Raw genomic sequence first — 24,343 nt, 5'->3', positions numbered from 1 at the left:
CTGCTCCTCCACATCAAGAGGAGCCAGTTGAGGTGGCTCAGGCATCTGATAAGGATGCCTTCTAGACACCTCCCTGGTGAGGATTTACGGGCACGTCCAACGGGGAGGAGACCTTAAGGAAGACCCAGGACACGGTGGAGGGACTATGTCTCTCAGCTGGTCAGGGAACGCCTTGGGATTTCCCCGGAGGAGCTTGTCTAAGCAGCTGGGAAGAAGGAAGTCTGGGCCTCTCTGCTTAGGCTGCTGCCCCCGCAACCCGACCCCAGATAAGCGGATGAAAATGGATGGAAAATCTTATATATGTCATGGTTCCCCATGTAGGGTTAGATTGGGGTTATTGAGTGACCATTAAAGGCTTAAATCATGAGTTAGGTCAGATCCTTTATCAGCAGTAGGAACAGTTTACTCCATCAAACACATCTTGGACTCCTGGTGATCAGAACCAACAGAACTGGGTTAGGCTGAAGAGCACTTCCTGCTGGGATCATGCATTTATGAATTAGGTGGAAGATCTTTTCAGTCGTTGTTTAAAGCTTGGGGGTTTTGGGGGGAAACAAGGAGTTCCTTTCAAACATCATGTCACCACACCAGTGTCACACTCCTGGCTGAGCATGCCCACGCTCTGACCCCAGCAGTATTGTGATGCTGAACCTCAGAAGGGCCTGAAGGACAAGCACCACTAAACGTGAGCCCCACAAGCTTCGAGGCACCCAGAGCTCTGCTCTGCTGTGGGGAGTGATAACACCACTACTAACCCTAACCCTGGACTCACTGGAGTCTGTGTTCAGCATAGCTTTTCCTGGTTACGTGTCTGCCAGGTAACATGGCTACCAGCCATCAGAATGCTGAAGTGAAGCTATAAAAGCCATGAATGTGAAACAACAGCTGCTTCCAGGTGGTGCTTCGCTCAGAGCCGAGTGGTGGTGGTGGGGTGAGACAGAACACTCGTCTGGCTGCCCGACTGCAGGCCTTGGACTTGGCAGGTCTGCTAGGGAAATGCTGACAGGCAGGCATGCCTGTCACAGCACATAAGTGCCTCCTCACACAACGGCGGCCCTGTAGGGCACGTCTTCTGCTCCGTGTTTAGCACTGTCTCACGCTCAAGCCGACGACTGAAGTGTGAAGCGGAGGGGGCCCTGTGTCATCACCTCTGAAAGGCTCAGTGAGGTGAGAGGAAGGCCAGCGGTGACATCACAGACGCTGGCACTTAAACTCTTCACTAATTACAGGAACAGCCTCTGTGACTAAATTGCACACAAGGCAGAGTTTTTCTGCAAGCTGAGAATTTATAATTACACTCGGTCAATGAAAAGCAACACGAGGACACAGATTTCAGCACTCATGTATTATGCATGCTTCACAAACTGCTGATCTTCCAACTGGTATAATTTATGGGCAGATGCAGATGTAGGGCCGTGTTTAATGGAGAGGCTGGGGCTTTGATGCTTCGGTAAAAATACTCTCACATATTCAGAGCATCAGTCAGAAGGAGGACATGTAGGACAACATAAACCCAGAGTTGTCTGCAGGTGATGCCAACAGGAACAAAAAGATTTGAGCTGATTGGTCAAGTTTCCCACACAGAAATGTGGACCCAACCCAGGTTTTCAGCAGTGGTGTGTCCAGGTCTCTTACAATAGGGTGGCCCATTTTTGGTGGGGTGGGGGTGGGGGGAAGTCATTAAATCATTCAGGTTTTGCATTCTAGTGGATTTGTGAGCTCCACATTGTACCTTGTTAAAGTCTGTGTTGTGGCTAGTGTAACTACAACAGAAAGGAGTAGGACACCTGCAGGAAGACCCAGGACACGCTGGAGGGACTATGTCTCTCACCTGGCCAGGGAACACCTTAGGATTCCCCCAGAGGAGCTGGCCCAAGTGGCTGGAGAGAAGGAAGTCTGGGACTCCATGACCCCATGACCCGACCCCGGATAAGTGGAGGAGAGTGGATGTTAGATTTTTTATTTGAGTTTCTTTCACTCTCACTCACTCATGCACACACTCACGTGTGTGTCTGTGTGTGTGTGTGTGTGTGTGTGTGTGTGTGTGTGTGTGTCTGTGTGAGTGTGTGTGTGTGTCTGTGTGTGTGTGTGTGTGTGTGTGTGTGTGTGTGTGTGTGTGTGTGTGTGTGTGTGTGTCTGTCTGTGTCTGTGTCTGTGTGAGTGTGTGTGTCCGTGTGTGTGTGTGTGTCTATGTGTCTGTGTGTGTGTGTGTGTGTGTGTGTGTGTGTGTGTGTGTGTGTGTGTGTGTGTGTGTGTGTGTGTGTGTGTGTGTGTCTGTGTGTGGGTTTCTGGTTGATCCTTGTTGGCATGAACGTGAAATCGGTCACCTGGCTGTGGAAACTGCTCTTTTGGCCTTCAGCCATCTTTTCGTATCTCAGACACGTTGTCTGACGAGCTGTCGGGCGAAGTGTTTTCCAGCCAGAAACATGACAGTTTGAACTGAAAGTGGCTTTTTAGAGTGAGAAGCAACAGTTGCTGGTGGATGGAGGATAAGGAGACGTGGATTGTGTAATGGCTTTTTCCTGGGAATGAGGAATGTACCGTTCCAGGAGAATACAGACCTTCATTCTGCTTTATGCTCCTGAAATCTAAAAGCTTTTTCTTCTTTGTTGTCTTTGCTCCTCCCTACAGATGTTCTGGGGATCGCTGATGGTTTTCCCTCCGGATCTAACTCAAGTGGACCAAACGTGTGTTTGTAACTCCTGCTGCTGCTGCACGCAGAAAGGCACCGCTCTTCTACCGCTAAGCCACGTGCTGTTTCTGCCGGCCAGTCTCCACCTTTAGCTCCGAACATGGCTTGTTTTGTAGCATCTGTGTTTCTGCTGGTTCTCCAGACATACGCGGCCCCATCTGAGCTCCTTCAGCCAGATTTTGCGGTGGACACTTTGGACACTGAGCCAGGACTGACAGCGAATGTCTCTGGAGACGTGACCTCATCTCCACCTCCAGGAAGCAACAAACAAACCCCACACAGTATCATTATTGGGGTGCGCAAAGGAGGCACAAGAGCGCTGCTGGAGATGTTAGACATTCACCCAGAAGTTGCTGTTGCTGCCACCGAGGTGCATTTCTTTGACTGGGACGAGAACTATGCGAAGGGCCTGGTGTGGTACCGGGAGCTCATGCCGTATTCCTACCCTCATCAGATCACAGTGGAAAAAACTCCGGGTTACTTCACATCCGCTCTGGCGCCAGAGCGGATCCGTGCCATGAACTCCTCCATAAAACTCCTTCTGATCCTGCGAGACCCCGCTGAGCGGGTCGTCTCTGACTACACCCAGGTGTACTTTAACCGGCTGGAGAACCACAAGCCAGTACAAGCCATTGAGAACCTGCTTGTTCACAACGGAGCACTAAACATCCGTTACAAAGCCATCCAGAGGAGCTTGTATGACGTCCACATGCGTAACTGGCTGCATCACTTCCCACTGAGACAGATTCACATCGTGGATGGGGACGCTCTAATCCGTGACCCCTTACCTGAGCTTCAGAAGGTGGAGCGCTTTCTGGACCTCTCACCAAGGATAGTGTCCTCCAACTTCTACTTCAACCAGACCAAGGGGTTTTATTGCATCCGGAGCAACGGGCGAGAGCGGTGTCTGCACGAGTCAAAGGGTCGTCCTCATCCGTCGGTTAACAGCACAGTTCTGCAGCAGCTGCGCTCTTACCTGCAGGAACACAACCGGACCTTCTTCAGGCTGGTGAAGCGTACGTTCCACTGGCAATAGCAGCCTGGATCTCCAACTGAACTAAGCTGAGCCAACAAAAGTAATACTAACAGCACTTTAGATATATGATGAAGAAGTTCCTTCAGACTTCTATCATGTTCCTGGTACCTTTGTTCTACACACAATAAGGCTGATGAGTGTGATGCAGCTGTGAGTAGAAGCTTGAGACTAAATCAGTCGCTTCAGACCTAGAGAGATAGTCCAGAGTTTCTGCACATCTTACCTGCTCTGTGAATCCTCCGTTTGGAGAAACGGGTTAGCTGTTACTGGATAAACAAGCTAACAGCTAATCGTAATACTAAATATTTTAGAGCACCTTTTAAAACCTTTGGATTGGTGTGAATTTAGCATTATGATATTATTTAGGTGTAATCGGGGTTCACATAACCGGTGCACAGGTACACATGTGTGCCAAAAATAATGACTGGTGTAGTATCGCCATGACAACTGCTCTTCCCTGGCCAAGCACTCATCACAAACTCGCTCCCGGCGATCTGATCGTCCCTCCAGGGAACTACGGTGTTTGTTTCACGTCACACAAACAGAAAAAGGTGGCTTCATCAGCTGATCTGACGTTAGACCCCTTCCTGTTATGGGTGTTATTGTTGCATCCATACAAAGCTTATAACACGTTTTACATTTCAATTTTGGGAATTAGGCATGTTTAAAAAAGATCAAAAGTTGAGTCGTGCCATTTTGGCTAGCAGTTAGCTTGTCAATCCCATGGGAGTCCAGCTCTTCTTCTCCAAATGGAGGTTGTTCAAAGACACAAACCAGGTGAGATTCCCAGAAACCAGCTTCAACATTTCCAAACTTTCCCATCTTTCCCATTTTTAGTGCTGGAAACTTTTGGTAAAGTCTGATGTTAATAAAATTGATGATTTAATAATAAACTGCTCTGTTACAAATGCACAAAACTGTTCTCCTGTCTTTCTGGCGCTGACTGTAGCATCAGAAGCACCTACGTCCTGCTTTTAGAGATGAGTAGAGGTGGGAAAAATGATCGATTCTAAGATGCATCGCGATTCAGCCGTGCATGATTCCGCATCGATGCAGCAACGTGACATAATGAGATTTTCTCTCTATGTCGGGGGTCGGCACCCCGCGGCTCTGTAGCCGCATGCGGCTCTTCCATCCATCTGATGCGGCTCTCTGTGCTTGTAAAATAATGAATGGATATTTAAATAAAATGCTTTATATTTTACTGCATTAATTTTACATCTGTATGCCAATTCCAAATGTAAAGATTGTCTGCGTAAACCTGAACAGGTCCAGCCCGGTCTTACTGTGAGACCGGGTTGACGCGTCACGCTTGTGCGTAATCATAGGCGCATTCTGAGCTGACGAGGATGTGAGATTCTGGGATTCTCCTCAGACAGCTCATGGATGGGTTACCACATTGGAGACAGGAACAATCACTATTCAGCCAATGTTCATAATCAGGGAACATTTTCTAAGTGACAAGTCTCGCTTCAGTCGGAGGAATCTTCCTGCATGCGCTCTGGTTCTGCTACGCGCTCCAAGCCTCTCTCCACATCTTCAGCTCGCTGTGTACCGTACGTACGCGCTGACAGCGAGCTGCGCTGAGCAGTGTCCAGCTCAGATGTTCAGATGGGAATCTTTTCTTGAGTGATTTAGCTACATCTGCGATGTGCGAAACGAATAAAATGTCAGTTCGTCTGCATGCGTCGGGGTCTTTCTATTCTTTCTCCGTCAAAATAAACGGTCAAATACGGGAACTGTCCGGTCAACACAAGCCCTGCTTTCAACTGTTCTGTTTTCTTGTGAAAATTGTTGGAAAGAGATAAATTAAACTTGATTAACACCAGAGCCAGGAGCACTGCACCGTTATCTCCGTCATTGTAAATGAGGGAAAAACAAATTGATCGGATCTTTTTCTGACCTTCCCCACCTACAAAGTTTAATTACAACAATCAAACGTGACAGAGCCTGGATTTGTATTCTGAACAGTCTAAACATGTTTTAAAAAGAAACGTATGACAAAAGTGGCACCTGCTCAGTAAAACCACCAACAGGGTGAAAAATATCTAAATATTGTCGGCAGAGACGGGCTACAACTTCTGGATCCATTTTATATAAATCATTTTATTGGTTATCTTCTTATGAAAGATAACTTTGACGTACACGAGCGACCAGTACCGGCTGCTGTCACCTGTTGTGGGCAGCTCTTTGCTGTCTGAGGGTAGGCCCCGCCCACAACGCCGCGGCTGCTGCGGTGTTTTCTTTACTGTGGGAAACGGGTAATAATGGCTCTTTGATGGGAACAGGTTGCCGACCCCTGGTCTATGTCTATGCAGGACAATAAAGTTTTGAGGTGTTACAATTACTTCTGGGGGCATAGTTGCAATGACATGCGCACTGCGTTGCCCTAGCGCATATTTAAAACAGAAAAGGCAGACAGGGATACAGGGCCAACATTACCAGTAATCAAAGATGTACCCGTTACATTTAAATCGGATGTCTGGGCTAATTTCGGTTTTGGGATCCTGGATGTGAAAGAATCACTTAACGCAGTATTTGTTTACTATTTTTAAGTTCAGTAATATTCTATCTTAAAGCTGCTCTACCGAAAACATTATTTCTTATATTATTTAAGTAATTATAGGCAGCACACTTTAAACATTATCGCTCACTATAGTGAATAGATGAATGTTCTGTTTTTCAGGGATTTCGAAATCAAAAAGAAATTGAAAACTATTCTACTGCTTTTATTAAGTAATGAAAATGTTTGGGTGAAGAATCATGATGCATTTCAGACTCAAATCGAATCTTTAGGCAGATAATCGGAATCGGATCGAATCGTGAGGCAGGTAGAGATGCACGCCACTAGAGATGAGCCAAGGAATTTGCTTTGGAGTCAGGCAGAAACAGGAAACAGGAAGCCTGGAGCAGCGCTTCGGTGCGGCGGGAATCAGGAAAAGCTCTGGAAGCTGATGGTAGCCTGCTCCTGCAGCTACAGGGGAACCTTGTCGTCAGCAGCATCAAATCCTCTGAGCTTCTGTTGCATTTTGCTGCGTTGTTCAACAATTTGCTGAAGTGTTAAATGTGCTTGTTAAATGAGGCAGTCCTGTAAATTATTTACAGCTGATATTGTATCTGAGACGATTCTTCAGAGCCTCTTCTCCCGTCGCAGTAGGAAGACATTTCCCAGAAACAGCTTGTCACCTTCTTCAAAACTAATAGTCACAGGTCATGTTTCCTCCATCGATCCAGACCTACAGAGAGCCCTTCTGCTCTGTCTGCTGGAATCAGCAATACGACCAACCACAACAGAATAATTGACTGTGTACAGTTACAGTAAAAATAAACTATGCTGCATTCTCTCTCCTGCTGCCGTCTGGCCACAGCACCTCATCCACATCACAAGCATTGTTTTCCCCGGCCAAGCAGCGGGGGAAAATAGCCTAGCGTGGCGATTCCAGCCATGAAATAATGCAGCTGCTATATCTCCACATGCGTCCTCCATAGCTGGGAGAAGAGGCGTACGTGTTTGTGTCTGTCGGTCGTACACCTTCCGTCTCCAGGCAGAAAAAAAGTCCTCAATGGGATTGAGGGATGGAGAATATGGAGGGAGAAAATGGCTGGCCAGTGAACCAGCTACGAACCACAGCAGCCCTGTAGAAACTTACGTTGTCCCAAATGACAACGCACCTGGGCTGTTCTGGACCATGTGCCTGATCCGGTGGAATGAGTGTGTTATGTAGGGTGTCCAGGAATGTGATCAGATGGGCAGAGTTGTAGGGGCCAAGGGTAGCATGGTGATGGATAACGCCATGGTGGGTAAGCGCTGCACACATTGTGATGTTCCCTCCACGCTGGCCTATGATGTTCCTTCCTCTCTTTTGTCTGTGAGGCTGAACCCAACCTCATCGATGAAGATGAGCTGGTGCTCCACTGCAGCTGCCTCTAGCTCCAGGACTCTGAAACACACGAGACAACATCAGAAATGGACATGGAGTGGTCACTATTGTGAAGCACAACCATTATGGTTGATGAAGTGAAATATGTAACTTATTGTGTATAGAGGTGAGATCTGCATCAGGGGGACTCACTCACACAGTTACATCGCCGTTCTTTGACTCTTTCTGAATTGTGTTCAAATGGCACGCTGTAGCCCGGCTTCACCCTGATGGTCTCTGCGTGGTCCCGTGTTGATAAGTTTACCTTATCAATATTATTTTCTATTATTTTTCTTTGTGTTTGCTGTAATAATGTGACCTTGTTTCTGGGACCATGTTCGCGATTTCAGTTTCCTGTTCGGGAGACAGAAGACGTTCCCGACCACCTCCTTTTGGTAATCTTCCACTTCTGCCAAACAAATAGTAAAATACTGAGAATACAAAGTAGGCATGCATTTCCTAAATACTTGAAACATGCATTACAGTATTTTACTGTCCTACAAAACAGTCCACAGGCAATACTACTACTGTACTGATTGAGTACTGATTGTATTGATATGCATTGAGAGAAGATTTCCTGCCATTCTCATTTGGGAAAATCCGGATGATGGATGCTACGGTGTACCTGCTGTAATCTTTGGCCAGCCTCCCTTTGTTCGACCATGGTTGACCAAAGTGGCGCAGATCTTATCAGAGAGTACAGTCCTTGGCCTTCCTCGTCCTCCTCGTCCCCGTCCTCTTACTCTCACTCCTCTGGCTCTGCCTGATTCCAACATTGGCATCCACTGCTCCAAGACAGAAGAGCTGACCTGTCGCCCTTTTATGATAAAGCTCAGATTGCTGGTTGTAAAACTGTGTGACGGGTGTTTGCACTTGTGATGAGTCAGTGTGCACGTTTGTCTGTGTTCCTTGTGAAAACAACATATTTTCTGCATGAAAATTGTGCCAACAGCAGAGAGTTGTGTCTGGTATTTTGAAAAAGTGTGTTTCAGAGCTGCATTTTGAGTGTGAAACAGGAAGTGCGTTTGTAGTTTAGCAGAATTGGTTCTGGGGGTTGGTGTTGTGGTCATCGTGTCTCAAGTACCAGCATCTGTGAAAAACTGTAATTACAGCTAACTCTTTACAATAAGGGTCTTTATTAATGTCACTGATATTAACCATTAGGTGTGTCGGTCCTTCTCCCTCTGACGTGTTGTCCTCAGGACTTTATTGGCCTCAGCTGCTCCACCAGGTTCCTGGTTACCTTTGTGTCTACCTGTTGTATCTCCCTACCTCCATTATTCATATTAACCTGCAGCCATCACCATTTCATGACAAAGTGTCCTTATGGTTAGGACAAAGGGCCGGGGTGGGTGTTTGCTGAGTAATAATGATAAATCAGTGCAGTTGGAAAAGGTGTCACTAGCAGGCTGAAACATGCATTACTTAATATTAGGCAGTTGTTTAATCGTTTATTAACACACTAAGTAATGTTAATTAAGGGACCCTTATTGTAAAGTGTTACCTAATTACATGTAAACATAATAATAATGTGGTTGTGGGGCGGAGCAGTGAGTCTGATTGTGTTTATTACAATAGTCTAATTAACCATGGCAGTAATCAGAGTATTTGTACTTATTACATAGTAACTGTGCAGTAGGATACTTTCAGGGGTTGTATCTGGTCTGATTAGTGCCAAGGACAACATGAATGAGAGGCAATCCCAGCTAAACCAGACGATTCCTCTTCGACCCTCCAGTAAACCCAGTGGGTGGAAACCCTGCCCTCTCAGACTAATGGCTCTACGGAGACAGCCACTTATCACCACACGTCTGGATAACTGTCAACCTTGGATGTAATTAAAGGTTTGTGGGGAGGTCCAGAGCAGTCTGCTGTAGATGGTTTGGCTGGTCTTGTCAACCTAGAAGCCTCTAATGATGCGTCTGCAATGGTGATTGATGAAGCATTTAGTGTTGAATCAAAGCACGAGGAACGCTCACTGCCTGCTAAGCTCCGACAGCAACTGTATTTGCACAACACAAGTCTATTACTGAGGTGTCCTTGATGTGAATTAATGACCTCCGAGGAAACTTCAGCAGCTGAACTTAATGTGTAATTAGAGCTGATTGACAAGGCTCAGCAAAGGCCTCCAGTCCATGTCCTCTTCTGGACTCACGGTCACATTTCAAGATGTTTAAATACTTCAGATTGGACTGGAGGTCCAGATGGGGAAAAAGACCCTAATGGCAATGGAATGAGTTTGTTTTAATGTGTTTGCACATAAAGAGATGACCCAGCTCAAATGCACCCAGTCTGCAGGGAAATCCATGAAACAGTCTGTAAACATTTCAGGCAAAGATCAACAAATGAAGCCGTTTTACGTCCCAATCAAAAAACAAGCAGGAAGAAGGTGGATGTAATGAGATCAGGGATCGATCTGTTTCCCAGAATACATGGAGGAGCCTGGCAAACACAAAAGGGTCCTACACACACCAGCGGTGCAGATAAATGTTCTCCTCACTTGGTGTTTGAGTCCTTTGTGATGACTGGTGCTTTATTGTTTATTGCCTCAAGCGTAGAGGGCACGTTTGATTAGCTAAAGAGGGAAGAAGAGCTCCTGTTGCTCTCAGGTCAGAGACAAGCTCCAGAAAAACCATCTGATGAGCTCAAAGATCAGCTGTTTATTACTGAACCAGAGACAGGAAGTGGGTTTCTCTGCTGATGTTCTGACTGTTGACTCACACACCCACACGCGCACGCACACACACATACCCAAACACATGCACGCACGCACGCACACACACACACACACACACACACACACACACACACACACACGCACACGCACACGCACACGCACATACACAAACACACGCATGCACGCACACACACACGTGCGCGCGTGCACACACGCACACACACACACACACACACGCACACACACACACACACACTCACACACATGTGCACACATGCACATGCATGCACGCACACGCACACACACACACACACACACACTTGCATTATGTTTGTGTGAACCTCCATTGACTTCCATTCATTTTCTGCTAACCCAAACTAATGGGGTTCTACTCCTAACCCTAACCTGAACTTGAGGTCAGATGGGTTTGATCTGACCTGCATCAGGGGCTAGTGAGGTTGGGCCCCACCAGATGGCACCGTAGAGCTCTTTACTTAAAAATCTATTCTGTCACCAAGAAGACTCTCTTAAAACCATCTATGTTTAAATCTTTTACTAGGATACTAACAAGCTCAGATCGTCCATCAGTAGATGAGAAAAGCACATGTGAGCTTGTGTTTCTGTTCCGTGAGACAGAAGCAGCCGTGTTGGTTATGCTGGTTAGCTAACAACAGCAAGAAGCAACAGAAATAATGAAGAGGGTGGAGGAGGGTGAGGGCAGCACCGGTTGACGGGAGGTTGCTCGGCTGGAAAGATTCCACCAGTTGGGGATCGCTGGAATAAACTTTTGGGATTATTGGACTTTTATCTGAGGCGCTTTTGAAATGTTTCTCAAGATGAAAAATAAATGCTTAAGAACTGAACAACAGTGGTGAGTGACACTTCATTTGTACTGCTGTCTTTACTGGCTTTTACTATTTAAGTGACTCATTTAACACACACACACACACACACACTATGCAATTGTGCATGCAGTTGTGTGTGTGCGCACACTTGCACGCACATGTTCACGCTGCTGGGTTGTTTTTCCCCATGAGGTATGGTGTGAGTTAGCTACACACACTCACACACACACACACACACACACACACACACACACACACACACACACACACGCACGCACGCACGCACACACGCACACACACACACACACACACACACACACACACACACACACACACACACACACACTTCAGACTGGGCCTCACAAAACCTCTGAAGACGTGACGTTGGAGTAAACAAACATGGTGGAGGAGGAGCCTGCTGTGATCCAACCTGTTTCCTCCATCTATGAGATATGAAATGGGAATCATCCCAACATGCTTCCAAGCAGACCATAGAACTCTTTGCACACCACTCACACCAGCATTCTCTGATAGGATTGTCTTAACAGCCATTACAGTAATCCTGATTTACACAGAATATGGAGCGGATGCAGTCCGGCCTTTGTACGGCTTCGGTAATAAAACATTTAGTCCATTCAGAGCGCGCACACCGACTGCGAAGTGGTGCGGATCCAGAAAAGGAGCTCCAGGAATTTTCTGTATGGGGTCTTCTTTTTCCAGACGCTCCATGCAGACAAACGACATTCGTTGGTGAGCCTTCTTACAGAGTGCGTCTATGTGGGGTTCAAAGGTGAACCTATCATCAAGAACTCTTGCCAGATATTTATACTGGTCCACATTTTCCAATCCAATCCAATTTTAATTTATAAAGCGCATTCACAAGGCATTACAACCAAACAAGGCGCTGTACACTAAAAATGTTGGTTAATTAAACCGGCGTTATACAAACATGTCGAACACAGATAAAGGATAAAAAGGAAATACAACAAAATTCCCAAAAATAACAGCTAAAAATCAATAAGACACAGGGTGAATAAAAATAGGAAAAAACATTTTACAAAGAACCTCAATAATACGGAAGTCGATAATTGTGGAGTCCATTTTTAAACAGTGCAGATGTCAGTGAGGTTCATAATTATGTGGTATAAGCTATGTTGAAGTAGTGAGTTTTCAGGCATGATTTAAAAATGCTAGCTGTTGGTGCTAGCCTCACTAGCAGTGGTAATGCGTTCCACAGCTTCGGTGCACAGACAGAGAAAGCCCTTTCTCCACGGCTTTTTAAACGAGCATTCGGAACAGCTAGGAGGAGCTTATCTTCAGACCTGAGAGCACGCGGCGGGTTGTAGTAATGGACCAGTTCACACAGATATGGAGGAGCTTGATGGTTCAAGGATTTGTAAGTGAGAAGCATAATTTTGAAGTTTATCCTGAACTGCACGGGCAACCAGTGGAGAGATTTCAGAATTGGAGAAATGTGTTGTCTTCTGTCAGCTCCAGTCAGCAACCTAGCTGCAGAATTCTGGACCAGCTGAAGTCTAGAAAGAGCTGCTTTACTGATGCCGTATAAGCAGGAGTTGGAGTAATCCAGCCTTGAGGTGATAAAAGTGTGGACCACCGATTTCAGACCACCGATTTTCCACAACTTCCCCAGAAATGAGCCCAGGCTGAATGAGCCTGCTGTTTTTTCTAAAATCAATAACCATTTATTTAGTCTTAGAATCATTAATCTGTAAAAAGTTTGCCTCACACCAGTCAGTGAAGCTCCTGATCACTGGTCCATGGTCAGGACCATCACCGCTGAGGAGGGACACAGTCTCAGAGTCATCAGCTTATTTTAAAATGTGATTATGTGAATCCTGGCTGCGGCAGTCATTAGTATATAAAATAAATCCAGGTGGAGAAAGAACTCAGCCTTGTGGAGGACCAGAAGGGGAAAAAACAACATCAGAAAACAAAAAACAAAAACAAACCCAGCTCCATGTACTCCTAATCCTCTCCTTGCCCCTCTGGACAAACTGTGTGATGGTGGGTCCTTGTAGTTTTATAAACTGCAAATTAAACAGAAGCCAACATCATTGCTGTGAACTAAATTTACTGTGTGTAACGGAATAGAGTGATGTAACTATCTAGAGTTGTATTTTAATACACTGTAAGTAGATCAATTGTTATAATCAGAAGATAGGTTGTTTTTATCATCAGGGAGTTTAATTAAACACTCTGTATTGACTTTGAGACAAGAAAAGAGAGAGAGTTGGGATCGTTTGAGAATCTTTAATTTCTTAATCATAAATTCTTAACAATCTACCAGGACTAACTCTGTGATGGATGAAAATGGATTTGGATGTTGTGTTGGTGCGTGTGTGTGTGTGTGTGTTTGGTTCAGATTCTCTAGGCTGACGTCATTGAATCTGGTCGTCTTTGTTATGACTAGATATCACGAGGCTTATAAAGGGATGACATGAGCTGCTATTTTGCCGTGTACGTACCCAGTGGGGGTCTCCCAGGTAGATCAGGAAATGCCAGTTCCAAGAACCTCGGATGTGTACTGGAGCTGTTCGGAGCAGCGGTCGCAGCACGTCAAAGCCCGTCTGAAGGGTTGACCCCGGTACCAATCGGCAGCGTCAGCAGGTGCTCTTATTTTGAAAGGATGTCGTCTGGTTGTTAAATGACGAAAATCTCCAACTTCACAGTTCTTAGTTTAAAGAAGAAAAAACATCTGGCCAGGCTGTGCTTTTCTTTGGGATGATGGTGAATAGAACTGAAGTCAAAATGGAACTGAGCTTAAAATGGCGTTGCCTTGTTTTATTTCTCTGAATTGTTGATAAGTTTTAGTAAAGCGGATTGGACACTTTAAGTCAACAAGCCAGATTCTCCTGCGGCAGCCGAAAGCTCTGATTGGTTGGAACAATGTGTCATGCGTTTCTATGGAGATGAGGATCAGTCTGTCTGTGCCGTAGTCCTGGTTTCATTAAACATAATTCATGACATATTTATTCCACAGATCATTCACTTGATTATTATTGATCAACATATGTTTTGCTTAATTTTTTTAATCACAAATAAAGTACTTTGATTAAGTAAAAGCGTTCTTCTTCTCCTTCGGACTCTTCTCCTGGAATGTAAACAGTCTGAGGAACACCCGACCTTGGCGTTTTCAACACGGGTGTTACTGTGCACAGGGGCAGCTGTGTGGAGCTGAAAATAATGAACTTCATAACCTTACATGTGTATCTTCATTCCTTTTGCCATTCATTTTCAAACCATTTATTTTTCCTTCTATGAATTTGTAATTTCTGAGGAGAAAGCAAACGCACCATTAGCTATGTAAACAAAAACTAAACTATCAAGCTCACTTTAACTTAAACAGTTTATTTAGCTGCTGGAGCAGATTAAGATTCCTCATACTCAGGTCGTTGTCGCTGGTTTCATCATCACCCAATAGTCCATCTCATTTAGTTAAGTGAAGCCAAACTTAGAGCGTCTTCACTTTCTTCTAGTTGGAATTTTGGGGTTCCGAGGAGTAAGCAAACACACCGTTAGCTGAATGGAAGCCAACACTTCAAGCTAACGTTATCTTAAACATTTTATTCACCTACCGGAGCAGATTAAGATGATGGTGCCTCAAGTAGATCGTTGTTGCTGGTTTCATCATCACCCAGTTACCCATCCCATTTAGTGAAGTGGACACAAACTTCAGAATGCTTACTCTCTGCCGTGCTGCTTCATTTACACCCACAGTGACAAGATATGCTCTTGCGCCAGGCGTGCGGCACGAGTATCAAAACAAGGCACAGTTTCATATTATGTGAATCGGTACTCAGTCGTAAATTTGGAATTTGGTCGGTGCCTTAAAAAGTATCAAATTCGGTACACATCCCTAATGGTCGGTGGACCTTTGCGAGTATGGTTGGTGGACCTTAGTGAGTATGGCCAGTGGACCTTTGTGAGTATGGTCAGGGGATCTTTGGTGAGTATGGTCAGTAGACCTTTGTGAGTATGGTCGGTGGATCTTTGGTGAGTATGGTCAGTAGACCTTTGTGAGTATGATTGGTGGATGTTTGGTGAGTATGGTCAGCAGACCTTTGTGAGTATGGTCAGTGGACCTTTGTGAGTATGGTCAGTAGACATTTGGTGAGTATGGTCAGTAGACCTTTGTGAGTATGACTGGTGGATCTTTGGTGAGTATGGTCAGTAGTCCTTTGTGAGTATGGTCAGTAGACCTTTGTGAGTATGGTCAGTGAACCTTTGCGAGTATGGTCAGTGGACCTTTGCGAGTATGGTCAGTGGACCGTTGTGAGTATGGTCGGTGGACCATTGCGAGTATGGTCGGTGGACCGTTGCGAATATGGTTGGTGGACCGTTGCGAGTATGGTCGTGGGCCTTTGCGAGTGTGGTCGGCAGAGCTTTGCGAGTATGGTCATTTGTGAGTATGGTCAGTGGACCTTTAGTGAGTATGGTTGGTGGACTGTTGCGAGTATGGTCGTTGGACTTTTGCGAGTATGGTCTGATAGGTAATTTGATTTTATCCCATATTACCTTAAAGGACGACACACCCTTTGATAGAGAGAGAGAGAGAGAGAGAGAGAGAGAGAGAGAGAGAGAGAGAGAGAGAGAGAGAGAGAGAACAGTTGGCCATCTTTTAGGCCTCAAAAAGGTACAATTATAAAAATACCCAACATGGTCATTTGCAAGTATGGTCGGTGGACCTTTAGAGAGTATGGTCCGTAGGCCTTTGTGAGTATGGTCGGTAGGGATGTGTACCTTTGACATTTGAATCGATACAGTACCAATTCCCGGTAATGGTTTCACATTTCGATACTTTTGAATAAATAATAATGATTTAAATAGCTTTTTGATTAAATATATATTATTTTCCCAATATATAACCATATTTGATCAATATCATGATAAATAACATACAACTGTTTGTATTTTATCATCATAGTGTTGTACAAAATTCTTCAATACGAAAACCTTTAACAACCGTTTCTAAATTATGCAAAAGCAAACCCAGCTCCATGTACTCCTAATCCTCTCCTTACCCCTCTGGACAAACTGTGTGATGGTGGGTCCTTGTAGTTGTATAAACTGCAAATTAAACAGAAGCCAACATCATTGCTACCTTTGCGAGTATGGTCGGTGGACCTTTTGCGAGTATGGTCATTTGCTAGTATGGTCAGTGGACCTTTGTGAGTATGGTCAGTAGACCTTTGTGAGTATGGTTGGTGGACCTTTGCGAGTATGGTCAGTGGACCTTTGCGAGTATTGTCGATGGACCTTTGCGAGTATGGTCGGTGGACCTTTGCAAGTATGGTGGTCGGTGGACCTTTGCGAGTATGGTCGGTGGACCTTTGCGAGTATGGTCGGTGGACCTTTAGTGAGTATGGTCAGTGGACCTTTGTGATACGTTTGGGAGTTTTTTAGATGTCTGTTTTCATTGAGAATCCCCATTTAAAACATATAACCACTTGCCTTTTTAACTGTTATTTATTGAACTTTTAGAGGTGGAGCTTTATGTTATAAAATCATTATTTATAATAAAATGTGTTTGAATTTTACCAATCTGCACACTTCTCTGTGTTACAATGCGTCCTCCATTTTAAACACCAAACAGGGTCGTAACAAGTCTAGATAAGAGCTCCCCTCACTATGTTCTCAATGACTTCATCACTAGTGAGGTCAGAGCAACAGGCATAGGCGTCATTTAAACCGGGGACGCCGGGGACATGTCCCCGGCAAAATTCGTGATTGGCAGCTGTGTCCCCCCCCCCCCCCCCCACTTTCAAAAAAGCCTGCTGATGAGGATTTTTGTTTTACCAGCTCAGATCTTATACCAGGGGTCGGTAACCTGTTCCCATCAAAGAGCCATTATTACCCATTTCCCACAGTAAAGAAAACACCGCAGCAGCCGCAGCGTTGCGGGCGGGGCCTACCCTCAGACAGCAGAGCGCTGCTCACAACAGGTGACAGCAGCCGGGGGCATCGCACCCGTGGGGGATTCAACACCCACACTTTTCCAGCTGTTTTGCTCACCTCCACACCAGTCTGGTTTCTTTACGTCGCACTCACTCTGTTTGCCTCATCTCCTTCTTCACCTCCCAGCCGATGTCGGGTTTCCAGGAGAGCAGGAGAGGGAGGGACGGAAGAGCTCGACTGAATTCATAATTTTACATGTTGACATTAGCTGTACAAAGTCTGAGTTTGATAAAGTGAAGAACAATAATTTGCAGAGGTTTATAACTGGCACGGCGCCAGGTTTTCATTTTTGGGTGGGCCACAGTAATTCTGGACGGACCTTAATAAGCAGTGACTTAGTGAAGCAGGCAGGTCGCGCTAGAAAATTTAGTTTAAAAAGACATCATAAATGTTTTCCCCCGTCATTTTTATTTCTAAAATATGAAGTAAAAACTCACAATTTAATTTTCATTCATTTGTCATTAATATTTAGTCTACAACCGTGCGTTAAGTGGACCAACTTCCAGTAAACGCAAAGCATCCAGTCCACCTCTCCAAATGTGTAAAATGTGCATCAGCCGCTAGTTAGGCGTGCCGCGCGCACCGCCAGCTGATCAGCCCAGACAAAAGCAGAGCAAATAGAGAAAGAATAGAGTATAATTCTGTCTGGATGTGGATGGAGATTACATTTTACAGCAGCCTGATCATCATTTAAATACGTAAACCATCACCTGTCTTCTAGTCCACGCTATCAGCATTATTTTAATTGGTGTGTGTGTGTGTGTGTGTGTGTGTGTGTGTGTGTGCGCTTATGGTTTGTGAGACCTATTTGTCAGTTTACACACCAGCATTATGAAACCAATAGGTTTATGAGACCATTTTTGATGGTCTCGTAAACCGTGACTTTTAAAGTGTTGTAATCTTTGAAAAATATAAAAAGTAAACATTGTTAATATATTATTACAAACTTTGTAACAGCCATTATCATCTTATTTAGTTATTTCTGCAACTTAACCTTCCTTTTGTGTTTTATAGCCAATTAAAAAATTGGTTTCGTAAACCATATCGGTTGTGTTGTATATAATATCAGAGCCCCCTGCAGGTAGAAAACTGCATAGCAGGGCTGATACAACCGATACAACTTAGCACCTCAGCAGCAGGACTTCTCCTGGCCTAATACTGACTTCTCGCTAAAAAATATAAATTGCCATAATGTCATCATCGTAGGACACAGAGTCTCGAAAATTTTTGTGGTTGTTTGTCATCCACTCCTAAACAACAATCAATAATCAGATGATGACATCATCAAGGCTCCACCCCCTCACAACAGAAAAGGTCATGTTTACTCTGAAAGCTCCCAATTATACCCTTTTGATCTAACCAATATGAATCACTGCCAAATAACAGTTGACATGTTGGGCTCACTTAGCATCCAGTACTGGCAGGTGTTGAAAGAGGGCGGGGCTGTGGCAGTATGGCGAATTCAGGCGTAACGCCGTAGCAATATGTTTGCCTCATTTCCTCATTCCTCAACTTATCTGCAGGAAATTTTGCATGAATGTGACTAATCTGACCTCAAACAGATATGGATGCAAACATCCTGTGGGTGTGGTCTATTTTTTCAAATAGCTCCCCCTAGGACCATTGAAATGGTAAGCCCCATGTCATGCTTTTACTGAGGATTATGAAAATTGGTACACTTATGTAGTGTCTCAGAGCCTACAAAAAGGTCTATGGAGCCACTTTCCAAATCTGACAGGAAGTCTGCCATTTTAGTCACATGACTATTTCTTCTTTTCTTTTTTGCACATGCTTAATTAAAGCTAACTTATCGTAGAGTTTTTGACCTATAGACTTCAAAATGACATATTTCACTCATAAGCCACTGAGGATCAAAAGTTGTGAAAAACATACTCAAAAGTATAACTGTGTAGGCATGGCTAAGCCTAAGATATTGACCCCTTGCCACATCAGTGGGTGTGACCTATTTCTTTAAAATAGCAGGCCCCTAGGGCAATTAAAACTATCAGCCTCATACCATGCTTTTACTGAGGATTATGAAATTTGTTACACATATGTAGTGTCTGGTAGGTTTCAAAAGAGGGTGGGGCTTAAGGAGTATGGCGAATTTAGGCATCACACCATGGAATTACGTTTGCCTCTAATTTCTTCAATTCACATCTCATCTGTGCGAAATGTAATGTGATTTACTCTAATCCAACCCCAAACAGATAATTATACAAATTTTCCATAGGCATGGCTTAGTTTTAACATAGTGCTCCCTAGGACCATCACAACAGTCAGCTCTATGTCATGCTTTGACTGAGGATTATGATATTTGGTACATTCATGATGTGTCTTGAGACTTACAAAAAGTCTCCTGAAACCATGTTTCAAGACCAGCAGGAAGTTGGTCATTTTGGTCAGATGATGCCATTTTATGAGGCCAGAACAGTCTCAATAAGAATTAAGTCACACAACGTTTTCCACAAATGCGCATGTTCATTCGGAAATCCACACTGTGTTTCATAAAATATAATTCGGAGGAACACAAATGCACACGCTCATTTGGAAATTCATACTCTTTGACACATAAATATAATGTGAAACAATAAGTCACGCAACATTTTCCACAAATGCACACGCTAATTCTGAAGTTCACACTCTGTGGTTCACAAATATAATTTGTAAGAACACTTGTAATATAAACTCACAGATCATACGAATAGCTGAATGTGCATTTACGAACAGCTTCTCATTTGTGAACCTTTCTGCGTTTGTGAGTGAAATCTGTGTGGTGCATTCACGAACAGCTTCTCATTTGTGAACCTTCCTGCATTCGTGAGAGAAATCGGTGTGCTGAATTTTGAGACTCTCCTAACGTCGCAGATCAACAAACGTCACCATTGGCTAATGAATCTGTCAATCAAATATATGATTCTGCCAGGGCTGTTCGATTTCAGCCAGTCATATGGCTCCTTATATTACGGAACAGATCTGCTGTGCGCATGCGTATTGCAGTTCACATGGCAGAGCGGGATGGACCGGTCACAATCTGTGAGTAACAGTTTTATCTTATTCCCTCGTTGTAATTTATGCAATGTTATAGAATTATGAGTAGAAGCGTTCTTCATGGTCAAGTAAAATGTTTTATGTTAAATTCAGTCCAGACGTTACGTGAAGTCTGGTACATTCTTCATCTAGTTTAACATCAAGCTAAACTCAGGCGAACATTTGTTAGTTAGCGTGTCTAGGTACCATTTTTTTAGGCCACGGTTGTCAAACTCAAGCCCTTGGTCTATTTTTTTTTGCCCCGCGAAATCAAATATCAAATATATAATATTAAAACTGGCCCGCCGGGTGATTTTGCAGATAAGACTACTAATCCCACAGTGCTTTGCAGCGTTTGCGCGCGAGACGAAGCAAGCCCTCTTTTATGTTTACGATCATTAGCATCCATGCTAGTAGAATCAGCGTGTGCAGCGTTACCCTCAGTCTTAAACAACTGAAGATACTCCTCTAAGCGCCCAGTTTACTCAGCGAGTTTCCGACTTTGAACGCCTAGAAAGAAGGTATCTGGCTGGAAAAGTTGACCATCAGATTGGAGCGAACTGAGCTTGAAATATTTAATTGTCATGCACTTTTTCTGCTCCAAAGCATGAAAGTTAATAACTGAGATATTTTCATAGAAGATAATTGCTATTTTTGGTTTTTGTTGTTGGCCTGTGAAAAAAAGATTAAACTTACTCTAAAATGGGAACTGGACAGACTACAAATTGAAGAATAGAATAGAAAATCCCTTTATTGTCCCTCAGTGGGGAAACTGTGGTGTCACAGCAGCAATAACGTTCATTACAGGAGCCAAACAGGAGAGTAAAACATAATAATAAAGAGTAAACTAAAAGAAAACATAAAACAGACAAACTTAAAATATCCAAAAGGTAAAACAATCTAAATACTGAATATGTACACATTGTAAGGAGTAAAAAGAGTAAATAAAAATTGAGACATAAGTAACGAGTGATGTGTTTTATTTAAAACACGTGTGTAATTTGGTCATATCAGATTCTGTGTTCAGATGCAAAAATAAGTTTCTTTCCAATTGAATAACAAGACATCTGTAAATAAACTTTTCAATAAATATTGAGTTTGGGCCGCAATTTTGTCCCAGTTTTTAATTTGGTCCTATTGTGAATTTGAGTTTGACACCCCTGCTTTAGGCTGTGCGTGCAGTAATAAGGAGACAGACACTGGCTGAGCCAGTGCATAAATGTTTGATTTTCGGCGGTGGGCAATAGTTAAAGAAATATTATTTTTTTTTAAATAAAATACATCTTTAAATTTTGGCCAATGAGCTCTGGCACATAATAAACAGAAATACTGCTTCATCATTTCATGTACCTTTGAATCTACAGTTGGTCTTATTTAAAAATGTTTTTTTTATTAAAACTAGCATAGCTGGAGTGTTAAAAAAATAAAAGTGCCATAAGATATTTGGAAGTTGTTATTTTATTTCTATTACCCAACAGTTATCCAATTCATGTTTGTTCAGTTTTTTTTTTTTCCTCTAGGAATCATTGAGGCTTGACATCCTTCAAAGGTTGTACGATCGACTGTCAAGCATCTTGGAGAGGCAACCTGTTGATGGGGAAGGGCTACAGTTTGCTTGTCACCATTATTTAGTTTTATTAGGTGCTCTAGGTGACATTGTTGATGTAGGAGAGGATATACTTTCTGCTCTTTCAGATCTGAATACTATTATCCAGCAGGAAAGAGATAATCAAAAGGCATTAATAACGGTACACGTTGAAAGAGGTTCTCGTGGCCGCCCACGACTGGCGGTGTCGCGAGAGGCTCTCGAACACCTTGTGGAAATGGGTCTGCCAACAAGTGTCATTACCAAACTCCTTGGTGTATCCAGAGTAACTCTATTTAGACGGATGTCTGAAAATATTATACCTGTATCTGCCACATACAGTAAATGCAGTTATGAGGAACTAGATTCATTTATCACAGTAATTAAGAGCAACATGCCAGATGCTGGGTACAGGGTAGTCCGAGGTGCTCTACTTCCCCAGGGACATAGAGTACAGTGGGACCGACTGTATGCATCGTGTGGACAGTGCGGGTGTACTTGCTCGAATGACATGTCTGGGATGTGTAGTGAGAAGGACGTACACAGTTCCTTGCCCAAAGTATATGGTGCACATTGACATCAGGTAATGTCTGTGTGTAATTGGAGATGTTATTTTTTGTTTTGGGAGTTGCATTTTTAATTGTCTGTGTTTTAACAGGTACAATTTTATTATCTTTGGGGGAATAGACGGCTATTCAAGGAAGGTAGGTGTTTTCATTGTCAAGGACCAAACAGCTGCAAATGTGTTTTCTGGCTATCTTCTGTTTTATAGATATGTTTTATACCTTTAACAACTTATATTTTGAAGTAAAGGGCTGCATAGGAATGGGTCCCAGCAGGAGCGAGCAGTTTGAACAGTTGGCTAAAAACCAAAGGGATTTTCAGAAATCCCAAAATATACACATTATTATTTTTTGCATATTTGTAAAGTCAGTTAATGTAAGGGCTTGTAATAATCATTAGCCTTTACTCCTCCATATTGATTTTTAAATGGAAGAATATGATACACAATCCCATGAATCCAATAATAGTCTGTCATGCCATGTTTTCTCCTGCACGATGAGTGAATACACAAAATCAGTGCATCTTAATTATATTGTGGGTAATAGTTCTGAGTGTCACTGGAGAATGTGGAAGTAAACCACATTGCGGGTGGTCAGAAATTCAAAAGAAGATGGCGGGAGAGGGATGAAAACAGTATAGTGCAGTGGTCTTCTGTAAACTGCATCCATCACTCCTGTGAGATTTGACACAAACAATACAGTTTATCAGATCTTAACTTATTTAATTATCTAACATGTTATTGTATGGCTGTTGTACCTTTAATTTGGTAATTGATTGTTTTGGCCCCTATAAAAGTGTGTCATATGAGAGTGTTTGTGCTTGAATTACATAGATCATGTACCTGAAGGTAGCTGACAACAACCGGGCAGGACACCCACCTTGCCTCTTCAGTGAAGCTGTGAATGAGCATGGCTTTCCTCTGAGGTATTCATGTTATTCCCAACTTTACCCTCTGTTACCCTGTTACAAATCTGCTTTTGCCTAAAGTGTGTTATTGACCAAAGATAACATGCCATTTGAGGTCATAAAGTGAAATTTATGGGGGGGGGGGGGGGGGGGGGGGGGGGGGATGAACATTTCCCTCTTTCAAAAAAAAAATTCCCCAGCAGAGGGTTAATAATGCCACAATGTTTACTCACTTAGTAGCAAGGTACATGAGGAAATTTCTGTAAAACTTAAATTGATGTAGATTGTTATAGATGTGCATTAAAAATGTTTGAAGCAAGATTCTAATGTTTGTTTGTTTCAGGGTGAGAGGAGATCATGGCAGAGAAAATGCAGGTGATGCAGAATTAATGTTCTCAGTTCGTGGAACTGACACCAACAGCTTCATTGCAGGAAAAAGTGTACACAATCAGCGGTGAGTTTAACCTAATTTGGAAGCTTTGTGTGTGTGTGCGCGCGTGCCTGTGCCTGTTGACCTGCCCAGGGTGTACCCTTCGTCTCACACTTTGACTGCTGGAGATAGGCACCAGTCCCCCTGTGACCATTCAAAAGATAACTCAAGTTGAAAATGGATGAATGGACATGTAAATGTGTGTGTATATTTTAATTTTCTTTTATTTAATCCCCCTCCAAATCCAGAATTGAGCGCCTCTGACGTGATGTCTTCATGAGTGTTACTGGTTTATATTAGAACATCCTGCACTCTCTGGAAGACCAAGACTTGCTCGACATCAGTAACATCCTTCACCTGTTTTGTTGCCACTATATTTTCTTGTCTCGCATCCAGGCCAGCCTGGATGTCTTTAGAGATGCATGGGACAACCATCCAATCAGGACAGAGGAAAACATGACACCAAATCAGCTGTGGCATCTGGGCCAGGCTCTGAATCCTGTTTCTGATCCAGGGGCAAATGTATGTTCTGTTAAAATGACTGATCACATGTCAAGTTGATCCTTAACTAAAAATCAAATGTTCAACACTTTGATAATCTACCTCTGCACTATGCTTCTTGGATTCAAGATGAAATGGCTATTGAAATTACAGTTCTGTTTGTGTGCACCTCTACTGAAAT

At 43.6% G+C, this 24,343-nt stretch overlaps 1 protein-coding gene across 2 annotated transcripts in view; it reads left to right on the top strand.

Moving 5' to 3' along the window:
• Positions 1-4,645, top strand: part of hs3st1l1 (heparan sulfate (glucosamine) 3-O-sulfotransferase 1-like1) — a 53,711-nt gene extending 49,066 nt beyond the window's left edge. For both annotated transcript variants that reach the window (XM_054738483.2, XM_054738484.2), the window contains one exon: positions 2,632-4,645. In XM_054738483.2, coding sequence (XP_054594458.2) covers positions 2,793-3,728 — 936 coding nt within the window. In that variant the 5' untranslated portion in view covers positions 2,632-2,792 and the 3' untranslated portion in view covers positions 3,729-4,645. The remainder of the gene's footprint in view (positions 1-2,631) is intronic.
• Positions 4,646-24,343: the final 19,698 nt, after the last annotated feature.

Source organism: Nothobranchius furzeri, chromosome 12 (genome assembly GCF_043380555.1).
Source record: "Nothobranchius furzeri strain GRZ-AD chromosome 12, NfurGRZ-RIMD1, whole genome shotgun sequence".
Lineage (NCBI taxonomy): Eukaryota > Metazoa > Chordata > Actinopteri > Cyprinodontiformes > Nothobranchiidae > Nothobranchius > Nothobranchius furzeri.
Note: the sequence above shows the minus strand (reverse complement) of the source record. Positions and strands in the feature narration are given on the sequence as shown.